The 25,089-nt window shown below is 33.8% G+C and overlaps 1 protein-coding gene across 2 annotated transcripts in view; it reads left to right on the plus strand.

Moving 5' to 3' along the window:
• Positions 1–25,089, plus strand: part of ROBO1 (roundabout guidance receptor 1) — a 1,112,802-nt gene that overhangs the window by 140,803 nt on the left and 946,910 nt on the right. For both annotated transcript variants that reach the window (XM_019750008.2, XM_074333367.1), the window contains exon 2: positions 11,623–11,761. In XM_019750008.2, coding sequence (XP_019605567.1) covers positions 11,674–11,761 — 88 coding nt within the window. In that variant the 5' untranslated portion in view covers positions 11,623–11,673. The remainder of the gene's footprint in view (positions 1–11,622; positions 11,762–25,089) is intronic.

Raw genomic sequence — 25,089 nt, forward strand, 5'->3', positions numbered from 1 at the left:
GAGAAAACCTGTTGTGTATAACTTGCTGAAGTGCCGTGATCTTCAACTCTTTAATAGATGAATCTCTTTTCTGATGATTCTCGGGTAATGGAGTGCATGGTTTTTGTTTTGTGTTGATATGTTTTTGTTTTTGTTTTTTACTTCATCCTCATTTAACACAAGCAGCTGCTAGGTCAATAGGAATTATCCAAGGATATGGGGAAATTGTTCAATACATGCCAGTATATGTTATTTACTGATTTAGGAAAGCACTTTACTCAGAGCCTCCGATCATTTTATTTGCCTCTCTAGATGGCCGTGATGTGGCAGTCATCCTGGAATTGTACCATTTAAATGGCATATTTATTTAAAGAAAGGGAAGATCTATGCTTTAGACCCATCTGAGTGGCCCATGATGTTTCATCAGCTCATATTCACCGTGTTGCTAAGAGAGGGATTCTCCCATAGAGTCATGGGGATGGTCGAAAACATGGCATCCAACAGTGGACAGGGGAGTTCATCAGCAATGTATTACTCACATCTACTCATAGCCTCAGGGAAGGGGACACCACATGCAATACAGGGTCTCAAGGAGGTTGCCCTCTGCAGCAGAGTGAAGGACAAGAGCAAGTGGGAGGCGAGCTTTGTAGAGTCAACGCAGAGGTGCCCTAGTTCCCCTGGGAGGGTACGACTGGCTCGTTTGAATCATTCCATGGGCTGGCTGGGAAATGAAACACACTACTCGGAGACAAGCAGGACCTGTGCTGGTCCCCTTGATGTGGAAGGTTGTTTGGATAGAGGACCTTATCCACAGGAGAAGAATGGGGAGGGAAGCTTGCAGTTATGCCACTGGAGGCTATTCCAATTTCATCAGATGTCAAGCCAGCACATGATATTGGGACACAGTTTTAGGCCTTGTACTACATATGACAATATGAAAGAGCAAATAAAGGCCAGGAATATTATAGGGAATCACATTCAGAAGTAGTCAAGAGTCCAGCTGAGTGTGCACGTGTAGACATTTGAAGATGGACAGTCATGCATTTATGACTAATATCTTTATTAAAAGAGTGGAACCAATTTCTAACATCCAAAATTACTGACTTTGCTTTTCCCATCATATTAGATAGCATCAGTATAGTTGCACAGAACTTGCCCAAAGAAAATAAATTACCTGAAAATCCGTCTGAACCTATGTTTATTTTCAGTAGGTTGTTTTAGATGGGTGATGACGAAAAATTATTTTTGTGACCACAATTGGTTTTATGTTGAAATTTCCTCTCTTTTTTAAAATAAGAAATTATTTCTTCCAGATAGTTGCATAAGATTATATTAGCCAAATAAATGGGATTAATTTACACTCCAACTGCATTTTCCTCCTGATACATCGAATGGCCAGGTCTTTCTAAGTAGCCTTCACGTCACCCCAGCTATGTAGCTCTAAAATAATTTGGTTAGTAATTAGGTGCTTATCAGATTGTTTCTGAAAAGGCATCAGACAGTTATCTGACACAATTATCTTTGAAAATTGAATCCTCCATTTCTGGTCTTCCTGATGACATTCAAAGGAACACTGAGTGGTTTAAAGCTAAATGCCTTTCAAAACTCCTTGCCTTCTCGAATGCATGCAGCACAATTCCCACTCCCATAATCCGCCCCCCCCATCTTTCATGCACAACCTTTTGTGTGAGAATCTTTTTGTTGTAAGTCTTTGTGTGTGTTGACATATTAAAATTACTTTAGATGTGCTCTTCTGTGATTTCATTAGTGTCTATCTTACTATATACCATTACTAATAGTCAGTCTGAAATGTAATGCTTGCTCCTTCTGTACCCTCTCTGCTGTTATGTCTTCATAAACTAACTCAACACAAGTGAAGACAATTGCTAAGATTGACTAGGCTATATGCATATTTTGGATAATTATATTTCTGGAGCTATTTGCTCTTAAGCAAGCTAAAAATTTGCAGCTCATTTAAGTATTAATGTGCAATCTACTCACAGCTTGGAAATTACTATTGAGCTTTAATACGAGTCGCTGTAAAAAGCATGGTTATTTATGTTCTAAAAAAAAAAATCAAACCCAAAGCAATAGATTTTAATTTAAATGTCACATTCATTTAAAAATGATGATGTGACTTATCTCCCAAAAGAACTGAGCCAATTTTAGGTTTACGTACTCATTCAAGGCAGTGTGTTTGAAACTGATTTGTTTAGAAAATAAAAGCAAGTAACAATGAAAATTGAGTATGTTTTGTTCTGCTTAATATTGGTAAGTATGTTTCTGTAAGTGTTCTCTGTCTTTAACTACCATGATCTCTTGCCCAATGTAATGGCAATCTTCATAGACATATGGGCTTCATGAATATCATAGCTTTGTGTTTGTACTTCTGTCTCCTCTGCAAGTACATTATTTCAGATAGATATCACTGTGTTCTTATTACTGTGTTCATCCATCCATCCATTCATTCAACAAATAGCCAGTATTTGCAGACACAGTGCGAGAATTGTAGAATATTGCAAAAGTGACCTATGCAGCTTCCTGGCTTCCAGACTTTCCCACTTCGTGTCCATGATTCAAATTTTTTGTCCTAAAAACCACATTTGTTCAATTCACTCTTCTGCTGAAGCATCTTTTCTGCACACAAAGCCTTTTACGTTATGGCCTCATTCTAATTTGTCAGCTTTCTCTACAATCACAGCCTTATACATATATGGCATCTGAAATCTCACCCAAATGAAACCATTTATTTATTGTTTTTCAAACAGACATATTCTTTCTTTCATGCCTTTGCACAGTTGGTACTTTCGTTTATAATTCCATTCCTCTCCAGGCCTAAACGCTTTTGGCTTGATCAATAACTACTATTTCTTCAAGATCCATCTGAAATGTTCACTTCTGTGATGAATATTTTCCAATTTGCCAGGAGCCTGGTTGCTTTCTTCTCTTGTTGATCTCATAGAACAGTACTCTCTTTAACTCTGTTATAGAAATTGCCACCCCATATTTAATTTATCCAAGTCTGCTTCCCTCTGACATATTGTAAGCTCTTCCTGGGTAGGGCCTGTGTCTTACTCCTTTTTGAATCTTAGAATGCTACGTAATAGGCTTTCAAAGAATTCGTATTAAATGAATGAAGGATGGACAAATCAGTGTGGTCATTTTAACATACTTTTTGGTATATTCTTGTTTTAGAAAAAAATAGTTTAATGGTGAGACCATATTTCATTAAGCATGATTTTTATTTTTTGCCTCGTCAGATATTTGTATTTATTGAACCCCAAAATAAGCCCTGTTTGGATTCTTTACCTTTAACTTGTGGCATAACTGGCTTTCATGGAAGTCTTGGTCTCCGAAGTGAAACCTAAGTGACCAGACATTGCTTTTTAATTAGATGAAGCCGAGAACAGCACAATTATAGCAGCACTCTCTGAAAGCTAAAGATGTGGGAGGATAACTAACTTCACTTGCTGTACAATTGGTTTCTTGTTAATTCCAGGAATTGCCAGAAGAATATGCTTGGTAAGTCAACGGTTCAATCTCTCCTATTGTTTCTTATCCTCTCCCCTCTCTTCCACTCTTCATTTCTCCCTCTACACATGTGTCAAGCCAGACCAGCTTGGTATGTAACTTTTCCTTCTCCAAACCAGGCAATTTCCTCTGTTTTTGTTATCAGTGCTAAGAGAAATCTAACTCAGCAGAGGTGGCACTTATTTTTAGAATAGCGAGGCCTTTTGATGTTTATTTTCATGTTACCTTACTTGAAAGATGGTATTTTCCTGGAAAAATATGTCTGCAACTGGATTCACTTTCTGCTAGGATGACCAAATATCATGTGTCCCACTAATTTTCATCAGTATGATGAAATGAAAAATATGAGTGAGTGTCAAGTGGGCATAGAACCCATCTGACTCAGCGAGTGGGAGCACTGCATTTTAAAAATTGCTTTTGTTTGAAAATGGCTTTCTTTTGTCTTTGTGTGCATGAGTATACTTTTAAGGAACGAACTTTGTGAATGTGAACATTCATTTTGAAAAGAGTGCCTGATGTCGACAGTTTTCATTTTTGCTTCAAAATAAGAAAAAATAAAAAAGTTCTGGAAATTTTTTCTTTATATTAAATCTTTCCATTCCATATCTTTACAAGTAGAGTTCTTTAAATGATCTTTTTTAATGGATTTACTCTTCATACAACTCCACTACTATAAGAATACAATATTTTGGTTTTAACAAGTCTGAAAATTACATTGCCTGAGGTAATCCTATAATTAAAGTGAAAAGAAGATAAAAATCCCCACTTTGCTGTCTTTACCTTCGCCTTTATATTAGCAATACTAATGAACTTCATTCACTGTATTTGGGTTAAAAATTGATTTGAACCTCTCTGCATTTACTTCTGCGCTTCTCTTCCTGTCCCCCTAAGGATGTGTGCAGTTTAATTTGCCATTGATTCTTAATGATCATGGTTGCCACAGTAGAGAAACCGGCGTTCATCATGCCGGGTGGATAGCACGTCATGTTTATTTTTACACATAACTTCATTTCCATCATTTTGAGGACATAGTTTAGCCAGTGGTTGACAACGATCTTACTGTCTTTATTGATTTTACATTTTAATCGTGAAATGCATATATAAATTCTTGGAATGCGCCGTATTCAAATATCTGATCCAAAAGTCAGGCTAGCATTGCTTTAAATCACTGAGGAAGCGTGCGTTTCACCATGTGGACAGCAGACCACGCATTCAGTAGCACTTGAAGTGATGTGAATTTGACTGTCTTCAGACTGCTTTATCTGAAGATTTCAATCAGTATGTTGAATACCCCAAGGGCAGTGTTTTAAGAACCACTTAATGGTTCTAATTCTCATGTTGTAGCAATAAAATAATTTCTTCTTTCTTTGTGATGATTCTTCTAAAATTGTAACATAGTAACATCTTTACTACTCACAATGGCATTGGTGAGTATCGTTGTTACTACTAGTTGGTGTTATTTCTTTTAAAATATATGAACAATCCCATTCCTGTGTCTTTAAACACCCTAATCAGTGAAATGTACAAAGCAACCAGAAGTTCAAAATTTTGAGACTCTTTAGGAGCGTAGCAGATCCATTCAATTAACATTAGCTCTATATGTCGCAATACTTACTGTCTTAGTCCATTTGGGCTGCTATTAAAAAAACAACAACAAAAAAAACAAAAACCAAAAAACACACCTGAGATTAGATGGTTTGTAAACACTAGACATTTATTTCTCACCATTCTGAAGGCTGGGAAGTTCAAGATCAAAGCGCTGGCAGCTTTGGTGTTTGGTGAGAGCCCACTTCATGGATCATAGAGTCATCTCTTCTCTCCCTGACTCTCTGGCTCTCTTTTATAAGGGAACTAATCTAATGTGCGCCCTAATCCATTACCAAAGGCCCCCGCATCCTATTATCATCACAACAGGGATTAGGTTTCAACATGTGAATTTTGCATGGCCACATACCTCAGTCTGGCCCTTTTTTCTGAGTTTGGTATAAGTTGCAGAGTAAGACTTCTAAAAGGATCTATGTCTCATATTACTTTTCTTTATCTTCTCTCTATTATTAATTGATGGTAACGTATCTGTCTAGTCCATTTTACTAATAAATGGACTCTGTTAAGGAAACTAACTAAATTTAAAAAACAATGGTTTCTGAGTCTTTATCCTGACTTGATAAACTTTTTCAGTACAGTTTGGATAAGAATGAGACTCTCAAACCATCTCATTCTTTACAGATAGCCTGAGGTTTATTGCTCTGGGCTTCCACACAGTGTATTTTAAACGGTCTGTTTCCCAAAAATGTGATGAGAATTAGTCTTTTGTGAAATGAATGCAGGCTTAATTGGGTCCATCATCCATCCAAACAAAACTGATGTGTGCATAGCAATGTGGCTGTGCCTACATATCCAGGATCTCTAAGAAATTAGGTAATAAACCACTGAGAATCTTGCTAATTCTCTTACTTCTGCTGCTTCTGATTAACTCTCTACCCAATTTTATAGGTTTGTCTTTCTCTAGTCTTCATTCCTGTGCTTTCTATTCATGTATTTTATACTCAGTATTGATTTTAAACTTATTGAGAATCTTTTGTTCTTAGTTTCTTTTTTCTTTCCTTTCCAAAACACATGTATATAAATGAAGTCAGAAATTTAATAATGACTCTTTAAATCTATGATATTAATAATTTGAGGTTTATGATAATTTAAACATTTGATGAAATGCATAGTATTGGCCTCCTTTTATGAGGTAAAGGTCCCCTAACTATAGGAGAAACCAAATGTATTATAAATGAATTATAACACAGGTGTGTGTGTGTGTAATAAAATGTTGTAATCTTAGCCTTTAATCTGTGTTTCAAGTACTCTGCTTTTATATGTAATATGCTATTCTCAAATAATAAACTCTGTATAAGAAATGTGACAATACTCTAACTTCACAAAAAATTGGTAGTAATTGGTCCATTTGGCCTTGTCTATATGAAAGCATTAAACCCACATTTTTAGAAGGTATTATACACTCTAACTTCTTAATATTTCAAATTAAGTTCACTCCCAAATAAATAGCAGCAATAATAAATTCTTGGTAGACTTATCTATAGAGATATTCATATTATTATTTTAGAGAACTTCAGAGTAAGAGTAGAGAGCAATTTATTAAAATTGCATGAACATACACACACAGACACACACACATTTCTTTTTTTTTTCAATTCCTCAGTTTCACCACCCACTATTTTTTAAAATTTTTATTAAAATATAGCCAACATACAATATTATATTAGTTTCAAGGGTACAGCATAGTTATTCAAGATATACCAAAGGTGCCAAAAAAATGTATAAACATGACTTGTATTTATCTTTTGTTATCAGTATATGTTGAGTATTATAATTTTTTTCTTAAAATGTGTATACATTTTTTTGGCACCCTCAGTATATACCTAAACAAGTGATCACCATGATAAGTCCAACAACCATCTAACACAGTGCTATGTTATCACAATATTATTGCTTATATTCCCCATGTTGTACATTACATCCCCATGACTTATTTGTTTTATACCTGGAAACTTGGACCTCTTATTGCCCTTCACCCCCCTACACTTTTTAATTTTTCAATTGCAGTTGATATTCAATTTTTCTTTATATTAATTTCAGGTGTATAGCATAGTGGTTAGACATTTATACAGAAGGTGCCAAAAAATGTATACACATTTTAAGAAAGGAAAAAAAAACTGTATTAAAATTGTAATACTCAATATATACTGATAACAAAAGATGAATACAATTCATGTGTATACATTTTTTTTGACACCCCCAGTATAATTTATGAAGCGATCCCCCTGATTAGTCTAGTACCCACCTGGCATTATGCACTGTTATTACCATATTATGGACTATATCCCCTGTGCTTTATATCCCATGAATATTTTGTACCTACCAATTTGTACTTCTTAATCTGTTCAACTTTTTTACCCTGTCCCTGACCCCCTCCCATCTACCACCTTGATAAATCTAGTAACCATATGACACCATACATAGTTATTACAATATTATTGACTATATTCCTTATGCTATACCCTACATCCCCATGATTATGTAACAACCAGTTTATACTCCTTAATCCCTTTCCTTTTTTCACCCATTCCCAACCCCTCTCCTGTCTGGCAACCATAAAAATATACTCTATATCTATGAGTTTGTTTCTATTTTGTTTGTTTGTTTGTTTTGTTATTTAGATTCCACATCTAAGCAAAATTACTTTGCATCTATCTTTCTCTGTCTGTCATACTCCACTCAGCACAATACCCTCCAGGTCCATCCATGTTGCCGCAGATGGAGAGAAACCATTCCCTTCCATGGCCGAGCAATATTCCATTGTGTATACTATGTACCATCTACTCTTTATCCACTCATCCATCGATGGACACCCAAGTTGCTTCCGCATCTTGGTCATTGTAAGGAATGCTACGATGCACATATGGATGTACATGTCCTCTTGAAATAACATTTTGGGTTTCCTTGGATAAATACCCAGAAGTTGGATTCTGGGTCCTTCTTTGTCTCATGTTACAGCCTTTGTTTTAAAGTCTGTTTTGTCTGGTATAAGTACTGCTACTCTAGATTTTATTTTTTCCATTTTAATGAAGTGTCTTTTTCCACCCCTTTAGTTTCAGTCTGTGTGTGTCTTTCAATGTGAAGTAAGTCTCCTATAGGTACCATATGTAAGGGTCTTGTTTTCCTACCCTATTTCTTTATTGGAGCAATTAATCCATTTACATTTAAAGTAATTATTGATAGATATGTAGTTATTGCCACTTTATTATTCATACGAGGTGTGATAAAAAAATACAATGAATGCTACTGCTGAGTGCCATCCAACTTCAACACGGGAAGCAGCACGTTGAAACTTAGTAACAGTGTGTGACAAGTTTCACCTTGTTTGGTGTAGTCAGCTGGATGTTAGCTATGGTTGAGAGAAGGTGTGTTTTAAAGTGTGCTGTAAATCATCCTCCATCATGACAAAACTCCGTGTCACACATCGCTTCTGGTATATGGCAATTTCTGTCAAAAAAAAAAAATATGGTGTATCCTCATCTACCTTATTCACTGGATCTGGCACCATGGGACTTCTGGCTCTTCCCCAAACTCAAAATGATTCAGGACATGGAGGCAGCCATGACAGCACAACTAAAGACACTCACGTAAGAGGACTTCAAGAACTGCTTCAGAAAGTGGCAGGAATGATTGTATAAGTGTGTTTGAAGCGAGGGGTGGGGTATTTTGAGGGGGATTAATGGCAATGTCTCTTTTAGTGTAATACTTTTTTAATTTAAACATTCACAGTATTGTTTGTAAGTTCATAGTATTGTATGTCTATTTCCTTCACCAAATTAGGGAAGCTTTCTGTCATTATTTCTTCAAATAAGTTTTCAATTCCTTGTTCTCTCTCTTCTTCTGGTACCCCTATAATGCAGATGTTGGGTGCTTGATGTTGTCCCAGAGTCCCCTTAAACTATCCTCAATTTTTTGTATTCTTTTTTCTTTTTGTTGTTCTGATTAGGTGTTTTCTGCTTCTTTATGTTCTAAACGAGTGATTCAGTCTTCTGTTTTATCTAATGCACTGTTGATTCCCTCTAATATATTCTTCATTTCAGTTATTGTATTCTTTATTTCTGCCTGATTATTTTTATGTTTTCTATCTCTATTTTTATATTTCCTATCTCTTCATTGAAGTTCTCCTTGAGATCACTAATTAACTTTATAACCAGTGTTTTGAACTGTGTCTAATAGATTGCTCATCTACATTTTGTTTAGTTATTTTTCTGGAGCCCTGTTGTGTTCTTTCTTTTCAGACATGTTTCTTTGTCTCCCAATTTTGGCGGCCTCCCTGTGTTTGTTTCTATGTATTGCGTAGTTCTGCTATGTTTCCCAGTCTTAGTAGAGTGGCTTTATATAGAAGATGTGCTGTGGGGCTCAGTGTTGCAGTCTCCCTGTTCACCTGAGCTGGGTGCTCCAGGTGTGGCCCTTGTGTGGGTTGAATGTACTCTCCCGTTGTAGTTGAGCCTTGGTTTCTGTTTGCATGTCAAAGGGAGGGATGGACCCTAGGGCTTATTGGTTGTAAGAACTTGCTGTGACTAAAGTGGAGGAGTTGTGGTGCAGGGACTGACCCTACAGAGGAGGACCAACTAACAACTGCATAGTATGGATTGAAGAGTAGAACTGTTTATCTAGGTTTGCCCTTATCTGAAATCTATCTACTTTATATTCTCATTTGATTCTTAAAAGAGATTGTGCACAAAAGACAATGTGGGTATATAATGTCACTTATGAGTGATATGTTAAGATAAGGAGTGTTATAAGAACATTAGGCTCAAGACAAGAAAGATAAACAATATGAATGTACAGTAAACAAGAATATTTCTTTGGAGGCAGTCTTATAGCCCAGATAGGAGTGTTTGAAGAATTGTTAAGAAAGTAGAAATAATTCTGAAGCATCTTAAGTGAGGTCACATGATTATAGCTGTCTGGGAGGAGGATTAGGCGATGGTGCTGAAGGAACACTTGGCAATTAACTGCAGTGGTAAATAATCGAGTAAGGGCAGCTCAGCTCAAATAAACGCATTCTCAATAACTTTGTGTAGACAAACCTACAGATGGAGTTGGTCATTCTTTTTCAAGTTGGCATTCTGAGCATCACAGAAATGAATGATAGAAATTTGTTTTTCTTTGGGGACAAATTACATTTTATATTGTGCTAGATTTATTGATGTATTTTGAATAAGTGACTAAATGTCTTTCCACTTCCCATTTCCCAAATCTAATCAATTACGGAGTCCTGCAAAATATAATGTCACCCATCTGACTCCCTCCCCAACAGCCATTTGTTTCATCACCTCTGCCAATGTCCTTCATAAGCATTCATGTTAACTTTCTGCTCTATTATTGCGACCTCTGAACTAAGTTTCCTCATAATTACTTTATACTTCACATCCCCACCAGAGTTATATTCTAAGTAATCTGGATGGTATTATAATCTATCATTAAACTACACAGTGACTTCTTATTATATCTTTTTCTTTTCAGTTTTCTATCATACTATATCCTGGCAAACTCTCATCATCCAGCCAAAAACAACTCCCCTTACAGTTCCCTGAATATATCAATACTATATATTTACATTTATATTTTACTTTGAATATTCGGTTGTTTTCTCATTCTAAAGAGTATTTTCTTCTCCTCTTATCACATATTATCTCACATCTCAAATGCCATTTCTTCAGTATGTTGGGTCAGTTCTCCCAGACCCAGCTGGTCAGTCTTCCACTTGAATCCCTGTAGTTTCTCACTGCCATTTGTTAGAGTCATCATCTTGTCAAAGCCCCTCTGACTAAAAGTCCTGTTGCCTACAAGGCACTGTTAGGTTTCTTGGGGCCTTCATGATTGATACAGGGTTTTGTTGTTGTTGTTGTTGTTGTTTTTTCCAGAACAGAAAATCTACAAAAGTTTTTTTTTTTATTATTTGTTTATAAATTGATATAAAGTGGCCTCAAATTGTTTATGTACCTGAATGAAGAGACAATATATATTTTTGACTTCTGCTATATCCCCAAAGAAGCATAGTGAGTGGCTCATTAGAAGCCATCTGTAAATATTTAGTGAATGAATAACCCGTATTTCCTAATGAGAGTGTACCAATTAAATTGGTGGGAAATCAAAAACAATGATCTAGTATCCCCTAAAGGGTATAGAAAACCAAGGAATCATGCGTTATTTATATCTGACTGAAAATAAATTTTCAAAATTAATAAATACTACGTTCATTCAAAATGTATATCCTAGAATTTATCCTGTGTAAGTTGTATTCATTTTTTTAAATTAAAATATATTGGGGTGACACTGGGTAGTAAAATTACATAGGTTTCAAGTGTACAATTCTGTAACACATCATCTATATGTCAAGTTGTATTCATTTTCATCATTTATCTGTTTTATTGTTTTTGAAAAACGACATTCAAGTGCATTTGAATAATAAGATTTCACAAAATAGTTTTTAATATTCTCTTAAGCTCACCATAGCTAATCATTAAAAGAATGATTTTTTGTTCTTTTTTTTTCTCATAGATAAAACATATCTGTATTACTGGCTGGGTGTAATGCAAGGAAGGGACAAAGATGAAAAGGAAACATGTTCCTTTTTTGGTCATAATATCACTCCTCAGCTTATCAAAAAACCACCTGTTCCTGTCACAGCTTATTCCAGGTAAGTGCCATGCATTTGTTTCATTGAATCTTTACCAGTATTTCTTCTTTGTTTTAAAATAATTTTTTATTGTGTGTGTTTCAAATCAAATCTGTTCATTTCGTCGGAACGTGTAAGTCTGTGTGAATGATTTCTTGCGTATGTGTGCTAATAAGTTTCAAGGATCAAATATTATCCTTAATTATAGAGCAGTTTATTAATTCCCTAGAGAAGCTGAGAAAATTCAGAAAAACTCAATGTTATTGAAACATGTAAGAAGTTATTACTAAGTGAGTTAGAGTGGGGAAAGAAGGATTAGAGCTGGGAAGAAATGTGCAACACAAAAAGAATAGCAACATCACAACGTGAGTTAGTACCATAGAAAATGAACATAAAAAAATGTAAGATCTTTAAAACTGAAATTTCTTTAGAGTAGCAACATGTTAATTAACAGGCTGAACAGTGTTAGAATAAAAATGCAACATGCTGATGTGTAGTTGCTATAGTTACTATTGTTTTTGGTAAAGTTGGAAACCTGTTTCCTTGAAATCATCATTTTATTATGGTGTTAAATAACATTGCTATGAAAAGCTTGACTTAAGCTCTTTTATAGGAAATTGCTTAAACTCAATATGATGGTAGAGGAAAAGGGAAAAATGCACTGATTCACTCATCAAAATATCATTTCAACTTTCCTCTTAAATAAAACTATGGGAACAAATTGTTGTTATTTGGATATATTTAATGGTTCATCATAATTTAGCCAAGTTATTCATGAAAGAATGGCATATGGTGTTTTGTTTAACCAAACTGTAAGCTTGACTTTTATTTAGTTTATTGTTACATTTATTTTAATGTACAGCAACTAAGTATAACTTGTCATGTGTATCTACACACCAGTCAGGAGGCTTGATATTTTTTTTTTTTCCCCTGCAAGGTTAAGATTGACACTTTGACCTAGAAGATAAGGGAGTTTTGAAAAAAACAAAAGGATTGATATCTGCTAAAAACATTTCTCTAGGGTGGAAGTATACAGAAAATTCAGTCTGTTGTAGTAAAGTTCGTTTAGTGACTTTGTATTGACTTAGGTTAACATATTGTCAACACTCCAAGTATTTGTTACCTATTCCTACATTCCCTTACCTTGCCACTACTCTGTTGAGTATTGATTAAAATTAGTGAATGAACCAAATATCATAAAATGACAATACTAAAAAAATGTTATGCTCTGTAGAAGTACATGAAAAATGTAAATTTAAGTACAAAGTAATTCATCATCTTTCAAATTGTCAGGATAAAGAGGACATTTACATGAAAATGTTTTGAAAATTATGATATATATACATATATATCAGATAGATAGATAGATATCAGATATATATCAGATGGATAGATATAGAGATACAGAGATACAGCTTAGGCATAATTGTTACCAATTAGGTGGAAACTATAGCAGTTTAAGTTAATAACTGCTCCAGGTCAGCAGATTTAATCAGGTAATTAGATCTCAAAATGCTAAAGTGTGGTATGAATCATCTTTATCTGGATATCTAGAAGAGGGAATACATTCATGAATGTATGTGGTTGTGGGGATGGGTGTAAGGTTTATCCATGGAATACAAAGTTACCATTTCATTCAAGAAGAATGAAAGGTAAGGTTTATCTATGGACCATAAAGATGCCTTTTTTTCAAGAAGAATTAAAGTCAGGTTTGTAAAATTTATCCATGGAATATAAAGGCACCTTTTAATTCAAGAATATATTGTATAATTTCAGAGAAGACAAATCAATTTAAACATTATGTCCAAAATTTGTGAAAACTCTGCAATTACTATCTTACATGAAAACATTTTTAAAACTAAAGAGAACTTAAAATACATGAATTTATTGTTCAAAATGATATGTAGATTGGTTACAAAGGCAATCAATCGATTATCAACTAGTTTACAATGTCATACAGAACAGTGATTCAGGGCCCATATTCATATAATGCCTTAAAAAGAAATAAAGGTTCCCCAAAATGGGATGTACAAAGTTAAATGTCATTCTTGTTTAGGACCACAGAGTTCAAGAATTATTTTAAAGTAATTTGCGTGTCAAGGAAATAAGCTGTTAGCTTTCAAAAAGCACTCCTGCAGAGTGGAAGTCAATTTTCAAAACTGCCGTCATCTAAGAGAACTGGTTTCAGACTAGGGAGATTAGAAAACCTACTGAAAGGAGTCATTGGCCTCAGAATCTCCCCTCCCTCACATTAATGAAGTGAGATCTTGATTCTTTTTGTTGTTGGTGGTCTGTATTCAGTAGAGGCCTTGGACCTGGATTGAGTTTAGCACAGCTCAGAGGGAACAAATATGGCAAGATCGAATATTAGTGACTTTAAAAAACACAGTTTCTCATTCAACTGACTGACTTCCACTCTTCCCTTAAGAAAATATCTTCTTTCATCAGAAAATTATTTCAAAAGTGAGATAAATGAAGAAAAAAGTGCCTCAGGGGATAACAACAGAGCGATAAAAATAGCAGACATAAGGTAGATTATTTTGTTACCACAATAATAAAGAGGTTTTCAGTCAAGCTGTGAATTGGTTACTTGGTGTAATTAAATATTATAAGATCATTTGAATATAATGCTGGAATGGATGGATTACCCAGCTCATGTTTTCTATTTTGTCTCCCTATATGATTCATTTTTACAATGGCTGTTATGTTTTACAATATTGTGTGTGATTGGTGTGTCAGGGTGGTGAATAGAAAATACTTGCACGTTTTAAATCAAGAAATACTACTTTTGGTAAATAGCAAGTCAGTTTTAAGAGAAGAGGAATGGGTAAGAAGTAGATTCTTGGAATGACTGAGTCTCTCTCACCATTTGAGTTCTTGCCTTTGGTGTATATAGAGCCCATTAAAACCTGCCTGTTTATTAAAAACTACTACTAGATCGTCAATTTACCTCATCCCTTATTCACATATAAAATACTCTTAAAACACAACTGTGGTGTTTCCTTGAGGCAAGCTATATCTGGGCTATGCCACATCCTTATTTAATTTGTGACAAAGGAATCTGACCGACACCTATCTTTACATTTTAAACATTTACCTCTGATTGCAACAGATGTCAGGAAGACAATGACAGACAAGTGTTAAATAATAGGTTTTAACACTACATTTCATGTATGTGGATTGAATTGAAAATGTGAAGAATATGTATGGTTTTTAAAATGTTGATTTTGAGGTGTGTGTATTGCAAGATTTTAAGTGGAAATCCACGGGGAGGGGGAAGCACACAAGATTGTATTTCTATTTGAATAAATCTGACAGCCCACTTTAAAGTTAAACGTGATTTATTTTTCCCTTTCTATTCTCTAAATGTGCAGCAACGTTGTCCTTCATTAAAGATGCAGGTGCTGACAGAGTTATTTCCTCTGCCCTGCCTCATGTCAACAAGCCTTGAGTGTGAAATTGTCTGAAATGATTTACTGCTTACCCTCCCCACCTATCCATCCACCGCCACTTCAGTGGCTTTCTCTTACATCCAAAGGAAGGTAACTGCAGGAACTAAGGGGTATCAGGTTTTGAATCAGCCAGAAAGAAATCATAAAGTTTGAAGATAATCCTCTATGTAGAATTCTACAACTAATATAAATAATACACATACAGTCTACATATATTCCTAATTTTTGTGTTTTCATTTTCACATGGCCAGCAAGCAGATTTCGAATAGATTTGAGGAATTAAGATTTTAAAATCTTTGTTGTAATGAAAAAAAAAAAAAAAAAACCCACGAACAAAAACCCAAAACAAAAAACAAACACACGAAAAACTAAGCGTAAATTTCTGTAATTGAAAGTTGATAGAATCTTTATGCATTTTTTTTGGAATACATTATTTAATAACATTGCATATATGCATCCTACAAAGGTTTATCCACAGGAATGTTTTTCCTGTGATTATTCATGATTAGCCTCTGTGACACTTCAACCATGGGCAATGATAAGGAAAATGACTATTATTTAGAATCTATAGAAATAGCTTGTTCATAGCCAAACTTTATTTTAACTGCATTCACTATTCATAAATTAATCAATTAATTTTTAAAAAATTAAAAAGTTATATCTCTTGCATTAGAATATTTAGAGGTAACAGTGCTTGAATCCAATTATGCATCCAGAGAGGCATTGCAATAAACAAAAGTGATTTGATGTTACATGCTACTTCACAAATCCATATGATTACAGAATTCTCAACATGTTTTGCATAGATTTTTTTTTTTCAAAGACTCTTTAGATGCTTATTAAAAATGAAGTTCTCAAGGGATCATGGCAGTATCACTGCAACAGAACCTGGGATTGAAACTCAGGAACCTGCAGTTTTATAAATCCCCCAAATCAATCTATTGCACAGATATTTGAGAACCACTGCTATTGATAAAGTTTAAGTTGATAAAAGAAGAAGCTGAATATGTTCAAAAGATGTTTATTCTCTAAGGAAATTTATTTATTTTTCATGAGAAAGGGAGAAAAGTATTTGAAGATAGTTGTTTCATATATTGCAAGCATTTGGGGGAGCAGATTTGAGGCCACCAGTGGTTTATCTGGGATGGCTTTTTACTGATATTTCTTGCTCTTTTCATCTCATAATAATGTTTATAAACTTAAAAATATACTTGTTCACACTGGATGGAACTTATTAGCTGAAGACAAAAAGCCATTGAACTAATAAATTTATCAGTGAAAATTAACCTATATAATTAAAAATGACTTTACATAAGCCTTACTATTTCCTAATGGGTACAATTATTCCTAACTTTTTTCCAAGCCTTAATAAAGTGTTGACTCATATGTTGAGGGGCTGGGAATCTATTAGGTTGGTGCATGAGTAATTGCAGTTTTTGCAATTATTTTAACCTTTTAAACCGCAATTACCTTTGCACCAACCTAATATATCCAAATTAGAAGAATTATGTCAATGACATAATGTTTTGTAAGAAAAAGACTAAGAACCAAGGTTGCATTATGAGTTATGGGAGCTCTAGATACTTCTGCCTTCATGGGCTGCTTTCCTCCATAAAAGAATGTTAAACATTTTAATTTAATACTGTTGGCATCAACATGAATATAATCTTTTTAAAAGTTTATTTGATTCTTCCTATTTATAAAGCCTTATAGAAAGCTAGAATGACACCCTAAACTATGAAAAACAGATATTCTTTGAATGTTCCTTTTTTACCATTTAATTTTAACCAAATCATAAAGGACCTACCCATACCAAGGAAGGAAGGAAGGGGGGGGGAAGGAAGGGTAGGGTAGGGTAGGGAAGGAGGGGTAAGAAAGGCCACTCAGGAAACATCAGGAATACCAAAGTGTTACGGTGGAGGAAAGGTGGCTTTTGGTTCAAATAGGCCTCTGTTTGAACAACATCTGTGCTTTGTATTATTTGTGTTACCTAGTCACACAGGTATTAGTTGTGCTCTCTCCCTATGTCAGTTTACCTGTCAGATAGAATGTCAGAATTAGCTTGTGTTGTTTCTGTATTATTGTGCTGTTTCTGTATGTACGACATATAATAGAGATACTGAGAGGATTCTATATACAAAAATTGTTCTTACTAACCTTGTTAACAATGTTATTATTATCTATAAATGGTTGTTACTGGCCTAGTCTGCACTATATCATTGTAGTAGGGCAGTAACTAACTACAAGTGCCACTGAGGGAAACAGACATGTAAGGGTGAGGTCCTGTGATAGATGCTAATCGGTGTCATTGCCAGACATCCATTCAAGCCCAGTAAAACAACTTGTGAAGGTCATGGAAAATGTCACAGAAGAGGTAAATAAGAAGACAAGAGTCTGTTTAAAAAGTTAATATCCCAATAAATTAAAAAAAAAAAAAAGTTAACATTTATTAAGCACCTACTGTGAGCTAGGCACTTTCGTTTTAAGAGTTTTATCTAGATGAAAAGGGGTGAGTGGGAAAGAAAATCTCAGGTTGATGCCAAGAGACAGAGCTATGACTATAATGGGGATTATCATGACTTGTTTACTTTGATAGAAAGGAAAAGTATATTTTAAGGGATTTTTGGAGATGAGTCCAGATAGTTCAAATTTTGAAGAGCTTGTTTATACTCTAAGAACTTTTAAATGTAAATTCTGGTCAGTAGAGAGTCATTGGGAGAGTTTAAACGGGAGTAACTCAATGTGATCATTTTTTTTAAAATTGTAATTAAATGTGCTAGGTCAAACTGTTTATTTTTAATTATGAGTTCAATAAAAGTTTAACACCAACTATCACGTGGCAGTGTTGTGAGGTTGGAGGGGACAGTGTGAATGAAGACAATCTTCTTATCTTCTGTTTTTCTTTTTGTGGACAGAAAATAATAAAACCCAATCGCACATCTAATATTCTAATTACAAAACATTGTCATTATGACAAAAGAAAGAAAAAATTGGAGGTGTTTAACAATGTTAGCAATACATGAAAGAGTAAGTTGGACATAGAAATTATCTACTGAATGTTTATTGATAAATTAATAAATTAATGAAAGGAATAAGTTACAGAAAAAATTATGGCAGAGGCCTCATATGGATGGGGAAACAGAAATGGAAAAGAGACAGGTTTGAAAAATAGGATATAGAATCAGAAAAACTGGGTAATTATGGAAGTGATGGGAAAAGGAGAGAGAAGAGACAAGAATAACCTCAAAATTCATTGTTGGAGGATGGGCCAGTGGTGCCTCATTGATGAAATGAGCACACATTGAGTGCTACACTTTGATTTGATTTAATATGTATTTATTGCTAGATGTTTACAATATGTAATTATTTTAAAATATAAAGAACAAATATATATAAGCATAACATTATAGTAAATTTTCATTTTGTTTTCAACCCAGTATTTGCTTTGTGTTTTTTGCTGGACTTAAGTTCAAAATGAATTGTGATGCTATGTAAATACATTATTCATATATATATATATATATATATATATATATATATATATACACACACACACACGCACACATGCATATATATGTGTCTATGTATATATCTTATATACATATGTGCATTATTTGATATATATAAGTATATATTTATATATAGATAGATATATGTGTGTGTGTGTGTGTGCATATATATGCATTATTTGCTATTGTCCCTTATATAGATATAAATACTAGTCAAATTTTTCTGGACAATTAACCAAGTTAATATTGATACCCATAAGATTAATAATGCAACCAAACTATGGAGTACATGTGTATTAAAATATCTGGTGTAAATAATTTATTTTCTTAATGTAATTGTGTTTCTCAGACTTTTCCCTCATATTTCTTTGTTGACATACACACATTTTTTAATTTTTTTAAATATTACATGTTACTTGACATGGTGATGTGATGTTGGTTTACTTTTTTTATATATTTGTGTTCGTGAGTGTTAAATGGGATTGGAAATCCCATTGATAGAAGTGTCAAGACTTGAAAGAGAACACATACGTAAAGAAACAATGAAATGTATTCCTTAATTTCTAGAGAACATGACTCAGTTGAAGATGAGAGCTTAGTTACTAGAGAATTGCCAGCTGTACTCAATTCCATGGCTCTTTATTAGCCTTGGTCTACTAATGTAAGGCTCTATGTAATTGTTTAAGTAAATGGAAACAAAATAACCAGCACAGTCAGCTCTAGACACTCAGTGGAGAAACTCCTATTTGTAATCTAACTGTAAAGCCCAGGACCATTCTGCTTTGATAATATGGCCTTTGTGATGAAAATGGCTTGAAAAACCCCATGTGCCACACTATTCGCCTAATTAAGCCATCAGAATGCATTGCGACAGTGTGCCTCATATGGAACGGTCTAAGTAATTTTTGCTCCTCTATTGCTCAGTTAATAGAAAGAGGTGCTATTCTAGATTATGACTGATAGAGGCTATATGGTACAGCTGTTGTAATTGTGCCTGAGGGTAGAGAAAGTCTTTCGCAAAAAAATTATCAGTTTGCCTGAGACACTGTCATCACCTTATTCAACTATTTTTTTCTGGATTTCCTAGTGTGCATATTTATTCTTTTTCTTACTTGCAGCTTTCCTCTCTCCATATGCCTGTGTCCTTTGTTGTATAAACAGACACAGCTTCTGACATGTTTTCATGGCAGAATTGCTTTGAAAATGATTTCCATTATTGATTTAATAATTAATAATGAAATGGGTATTTTGGACTATTAAAATACAAAGAATTTATAAATAATTCAACATGCAAAGTTCAATGCATGTAGGCTTTGTGAGTCTAAAAACTGACCTGCTCCCTCGAAAAAGAATATACTGTGTAAATTTTGAAAGACCTGGCATTATATATGATATAAGAATTGACTGTCACAATGTACATATACAGAGGGTGCCAAAAAAATGTATACACATTTTAAGAAAAGAAAAAACTATTAAAATTATAAAACTTAATATATACCAATAACCAAAGAGGAATACAAGTCATGTTTGACTTCTGCAATGACAAGAGGTACTCAAAGTGTTACCATCAGCATCCAGACACTTCTGATTACAGGGAACTACTGCTTGAACAATGTTGACCAAAGTGACCACTTGTATACATCTTTTTGGCATCCCCGGTATGCGTGTATATGTATATACACATGTATAATGTTTATATATACACTTGTACACGTAGGTGTGTACACGTAGGTGTGTTTATTATATATATATATATATATATATATATATATATATATATAAATAAAACTCTGGTTATGAAACCATTTTTTTATGTTCTTAAAAGTAAGATGAGATTTATCATCACACAAAATTTATTCCATCAGTGTCGATAGTCATTCTCTAAATACTAGGGTGATGTATCTATACAAATGACGGCATTTTTTGTTTATGAGAATTCTCTAGAAATACGTAGACCATTTTTCAATGTAAATGGTCATCGCCTTTATTTTAACGTTTGCCCTGTATAGGTTCATAGCTTGGCATGGAGTTCAATGAAAGGCACATGAGTGGCATAACCGTTACTGTAAGTTGGAGGCAGGGTCCCAGCTTCTGTGTTGCTTGTCTTGTTCATGACATGTCATTGCTCATTAGGTCCTTACAACCTTGTGGCTTCAATACCTTCTTATCTCTTCAAGTGAACTTTTTTTTTCTTGTATTTTTATTTCCTAATACGACAAGAAAATTGTGGTTTTTAAACAGTTGTAGAATAGGAAGTGTTACTTCTCTTTAACAACGTATAGCTGATTTCATGTTTTTTAAATAACTTGAATCTGACCAAATATAAGGTGACAAAGATTGTAGTAAAATGCATCATTGTGTATAGCTAAGGAAAATACTAATTACCAATTAAGATAAGAAGAATGATTTAAGGACAGTTCTGTGTGATGCATTAATCAGACCAACCTTTTAATGATTGGAAGATTCTTTCATCCCTTCTACACTACATGTAGTGTAGTGGGTAGCAAACAATGATTTTGAAATTTATCAAGACGCAGAAACTGTCTTCTATCTATATCTTCTTTTCTTGAGTAACCTAATTTTTGCTTTACTGAAAAGGACAGATGTGTAGGCATACCTTGCACAATAAATATTTCCGTCAATAATGTCAACTCTGCCTGAAATTTTGTTTTTAAGCCTCAAATAATAATAACATTTCCTGACAATGGAGTTATAATGGAATCATGGAAGACATTTTAAATGACAATTAAACTCAACTTGTGTGTCCCTATAATGCAGATAACTTGACTGAAATGACAATAATATGCACAGTTATGACCAAGTAATCACATCATACTAAATGAGAGTCACATTAAAACTGCCGTCTGGTTTACAGCAATTGTGAGAGGCCATCAACTGTAAGAATGCAGAGTTAGAATATGAGGGAAAAACTGTTTTGAATTGATGAAATTTGATACATGAAGGGAAACTGAGCCTGATATATTCCTTATGTTTCCTTATGTCTTATATTTTATGTAAAGGCACACCTATTCTTCTTAATAGATCACTATTTTAAAACCACACATTGGGTGAATATAAAAAATATATACTATGATAAGAATACAAAAATATATACTATACTAAGAGTACAAGAATACAGGATTACAATTTATCCATTTAAAGACTTTTTTTTTTCTTTCAGTTGGAGGTGTCTTTCTCAGGTTTAGAAATCTGTTCGTCAGAAAACGAAGTCTATTTAATTCAGATCTTATTACCATCAAGATAGTTGAAATTCCTAACCAGTATACATAGTGCTTAAATGAATATAGTATTTCTTTATTATTTGGCTTTGTTTTCTTTTTTTTTTCCGTAGAACTTTCTTGGTAGAAAAAGGGAACGTTCATAGATACTGTGCTCTTTTCACGTGTTTGCTACATTCTAAATAATGTCAATTCAATAATAAGAACTGACTTAATAATACTTTACTTTCAAAAGTATACTAAATCTTAATTATGCACAGAAAGGAATAGTTGCTATGTATTTACTAATTAAATTATGGAAATAATAAAAACTGACTGATAATTTTTGGAAGGTAATTATGCTCCTTAATCATCATGTAACTACTATATTGATTATATTCACTGAATCAATTTGCCAATGAAGTAAAACTTATTTGATTGAATCTAATTTTGGTCATTATTCTCTCATAACTATAGCTTTATGGTATTTGCCACCAAAGAACTTTTGTGGTAAAACTGCTTCCCTTCATAGGAAGCTATCACCCAGTTTATGTATCATTTTGCCGTCCCACCAGCAATGAATGAAAGTTCCTGCTGTGCCACATTCTTGTCAGCTTTTGGCACTGTCAGTGTTTTCCATTTTAGCCCTCCTGGTAGGTGTACAGTGAACTTTCATTGTCGTTTGCAGATCCAGTTCTCTAGAAACATGGTATTGAGTGTCTTTTCATATGCTTATTTTCCATTTGCCTTTCTTCTTTGGTGAGGAGGTATGTTCAGATCTCTTACCCAGTTTTTAATTGGGTTGTTAGTTTTTTGTTGTTGTTGTTGAGTGTAAGACTTCTTTGTATATGTTTGGATTTGCATCCTTTATCATATATAGTCCAAATATTTTATTTCAGTCTGTCACTTATCTATTCATTCTTTAATAGTGTCTTTTGCAGAGCGGAAATTTTTAATTTTAATAAAGTTTAACTTGTCAAATATTTTTCTTTTATAGATCGCGCTTTTGAGGTTGTATCTAAAATCTCATTACCAAACCCAAGGTCACCTAGATTTTCTCCTAAGATCTTTTAAATATGTAACATCATCCTCATTACTTAAGAAACTTTAAATATTTGGAATAATTAGTCCCCTTCAGCTTAAAGAAATGATATTGGAAATAATATATTTTGTAGCACTGATATATGAAATCAGAATCAAATGTGAAAATGGTAATATTAAATCATTTTTGTGAATGTTAACCATAAAGTCATTATGTACATTGCACGATAATTAGATATGATTATCTAACCACAAAAGGAAATTTTGGCATCTTAAAATACTACATGCAGCTGCAAACAGGACAAATAAAATTAAGATAGTAAAGGGAGACCAAAGACAATTTATGTTAAAAGGAAAGATAATTGTTTAAGAAACCAGTGTTTTACTAGCGATAAGAGGACCAACTCAGAAGTGTGAGTTGGGTGCAGCAAATTCATGTGGGTCAAGTGTGTGATGTGTTCTGGGCATACATACAGCAGCCCCACACAGTCTAGGAAGGTCTGAAAGTTGATTTCTAATGATCACAAGGTAAGTGGTTTATTGAAGTTTCAATCATAAGGTTTAGAATTAATCTATCACTTTACTTTCTTAGTATTTATGTCATGCTGCTGCTTTCAAGATTAGCTACTTTTTTGTTTCATTTCATTTGTGTAAGCTTTTATTAAGTGTGTATAGGAATCAGCCATTTTAAAAGATTTACAGCAAAAAACTGGACAATATTAATGAAAATCATTGGCTTTAGCATTAAACTTATTTGGGTTCTGTAGGAAATGTGTGAACTTGGAACTCTCACATGGGTTTTGTGGTTTGTTTGCTTGTTTTTTTGTTTTTGTTTTCTTAAGGAGATAATCTTTACTTTGTGGTGTAAGTGTGAAGATTACATAAAAACTATAAAGCATCTAATACAGTGTCTCATCTATGGAAGGCACTCAATGAATAGTAGCCTCTAATATTTGAAAAACATGTGTTGCTAGTGAGTTTTTGGGAATATGAAGGGGACAGGAAATATGCCGATGAGTGAAAGTTATCAGGTAGTTTTGAGCCCACTTAAGGAAGTCCATGACTGAAACCAAGAATGTTTGTAAAGGAGAGTTGTTCCAGATTCACGGAGGAGTTAGAAGAGAAAACACCATGGCATAAAAGAGATGGATTTTAATGTGGATAATGGATGTGAGAATTAATAGTTACCTTTTCAGAATAGTAAATGTTACACAGCGCTTTGAACCTCTCTCAGAAGTCCCAACTGACTATTCGATGTGTAATGTAAACACAGAATTTTATAAGCAGAAAATATTAAGCAGTATAGAAATGTGACAGTTTGTTATGACAACAGATGTGACACAACTTCACTACAACCTAAACCAAGGAAAGGAATGCAAATTTAATAGAATATGTAAGAATTTGCTTTGTAAATGTGTAACAGAGTTAAGTCACAACTGTTACTGCTTCTCAATGACATAATACTTCAGGGCAAGCAAGGAATACATGTGATGGTTGTGAATGCTTTTAACAAACACTGTGACATATATGTAGACTAGAGTGATGATTTTGTTATTATTACTGGATTGTTTGGCTTGATGACTATTTTACACCTCTCAAATATGTCACTGAAAATTTCCAAAGCATGCCATGAAACAATCAGAAAGATGTCCCGCAAGTTAACATTTATTTTCTCAGGCATTTTGGTGTTAGAAGGACTTCCATATTTTTGTACTGCTTTGTTTCTCTGCATTTCCTTTTTAAAAAAACACACAGACAGTATATACTGATTGCAGAAAATACTTGAAAATCAGTAGTCTAAAGAAACTGGGAAAACAAATAATAAAACATTGAAATGTTGACTAGAATTCGCCACAGAAAAGTTTAGTCAGTTGTTGCCTGGTAGATATAAGTCTTGTTTTATCTTGTCTATTTATTAATGTGTACCTGTTTATGTTTGTGTTTAGTCCATTGTGACTTTGGGGAAAGTTCAACTATTGAAATAAAGTTTGATTAAACTTTATGGTAGTATATCTTACTTCACTTTGATTTCAACAGATGAAGGAAAAATCTATCGTTTATGAAATTTTCATAAAGTTTATTCAGTTAAATTTATTCTGTGGTAGACCTGGGTGGGATAAGTTGATATA

Source organism: Rhinolophus sinicus, linkage group LG01 (genome assembly GCF_036562045.2).
Source record: "Rhinolophus sinicus isolate RSC01 linkage group LG01, ASM3656204v1, whole genome shotgun sequence".
NCBI classification, from domain to species: Eukaryota; Metazoa; Chordata; class Mammalia; order Chiroptera; family Rhinolophidae; genus Rhinolophus; species Rhinolophus sinicus.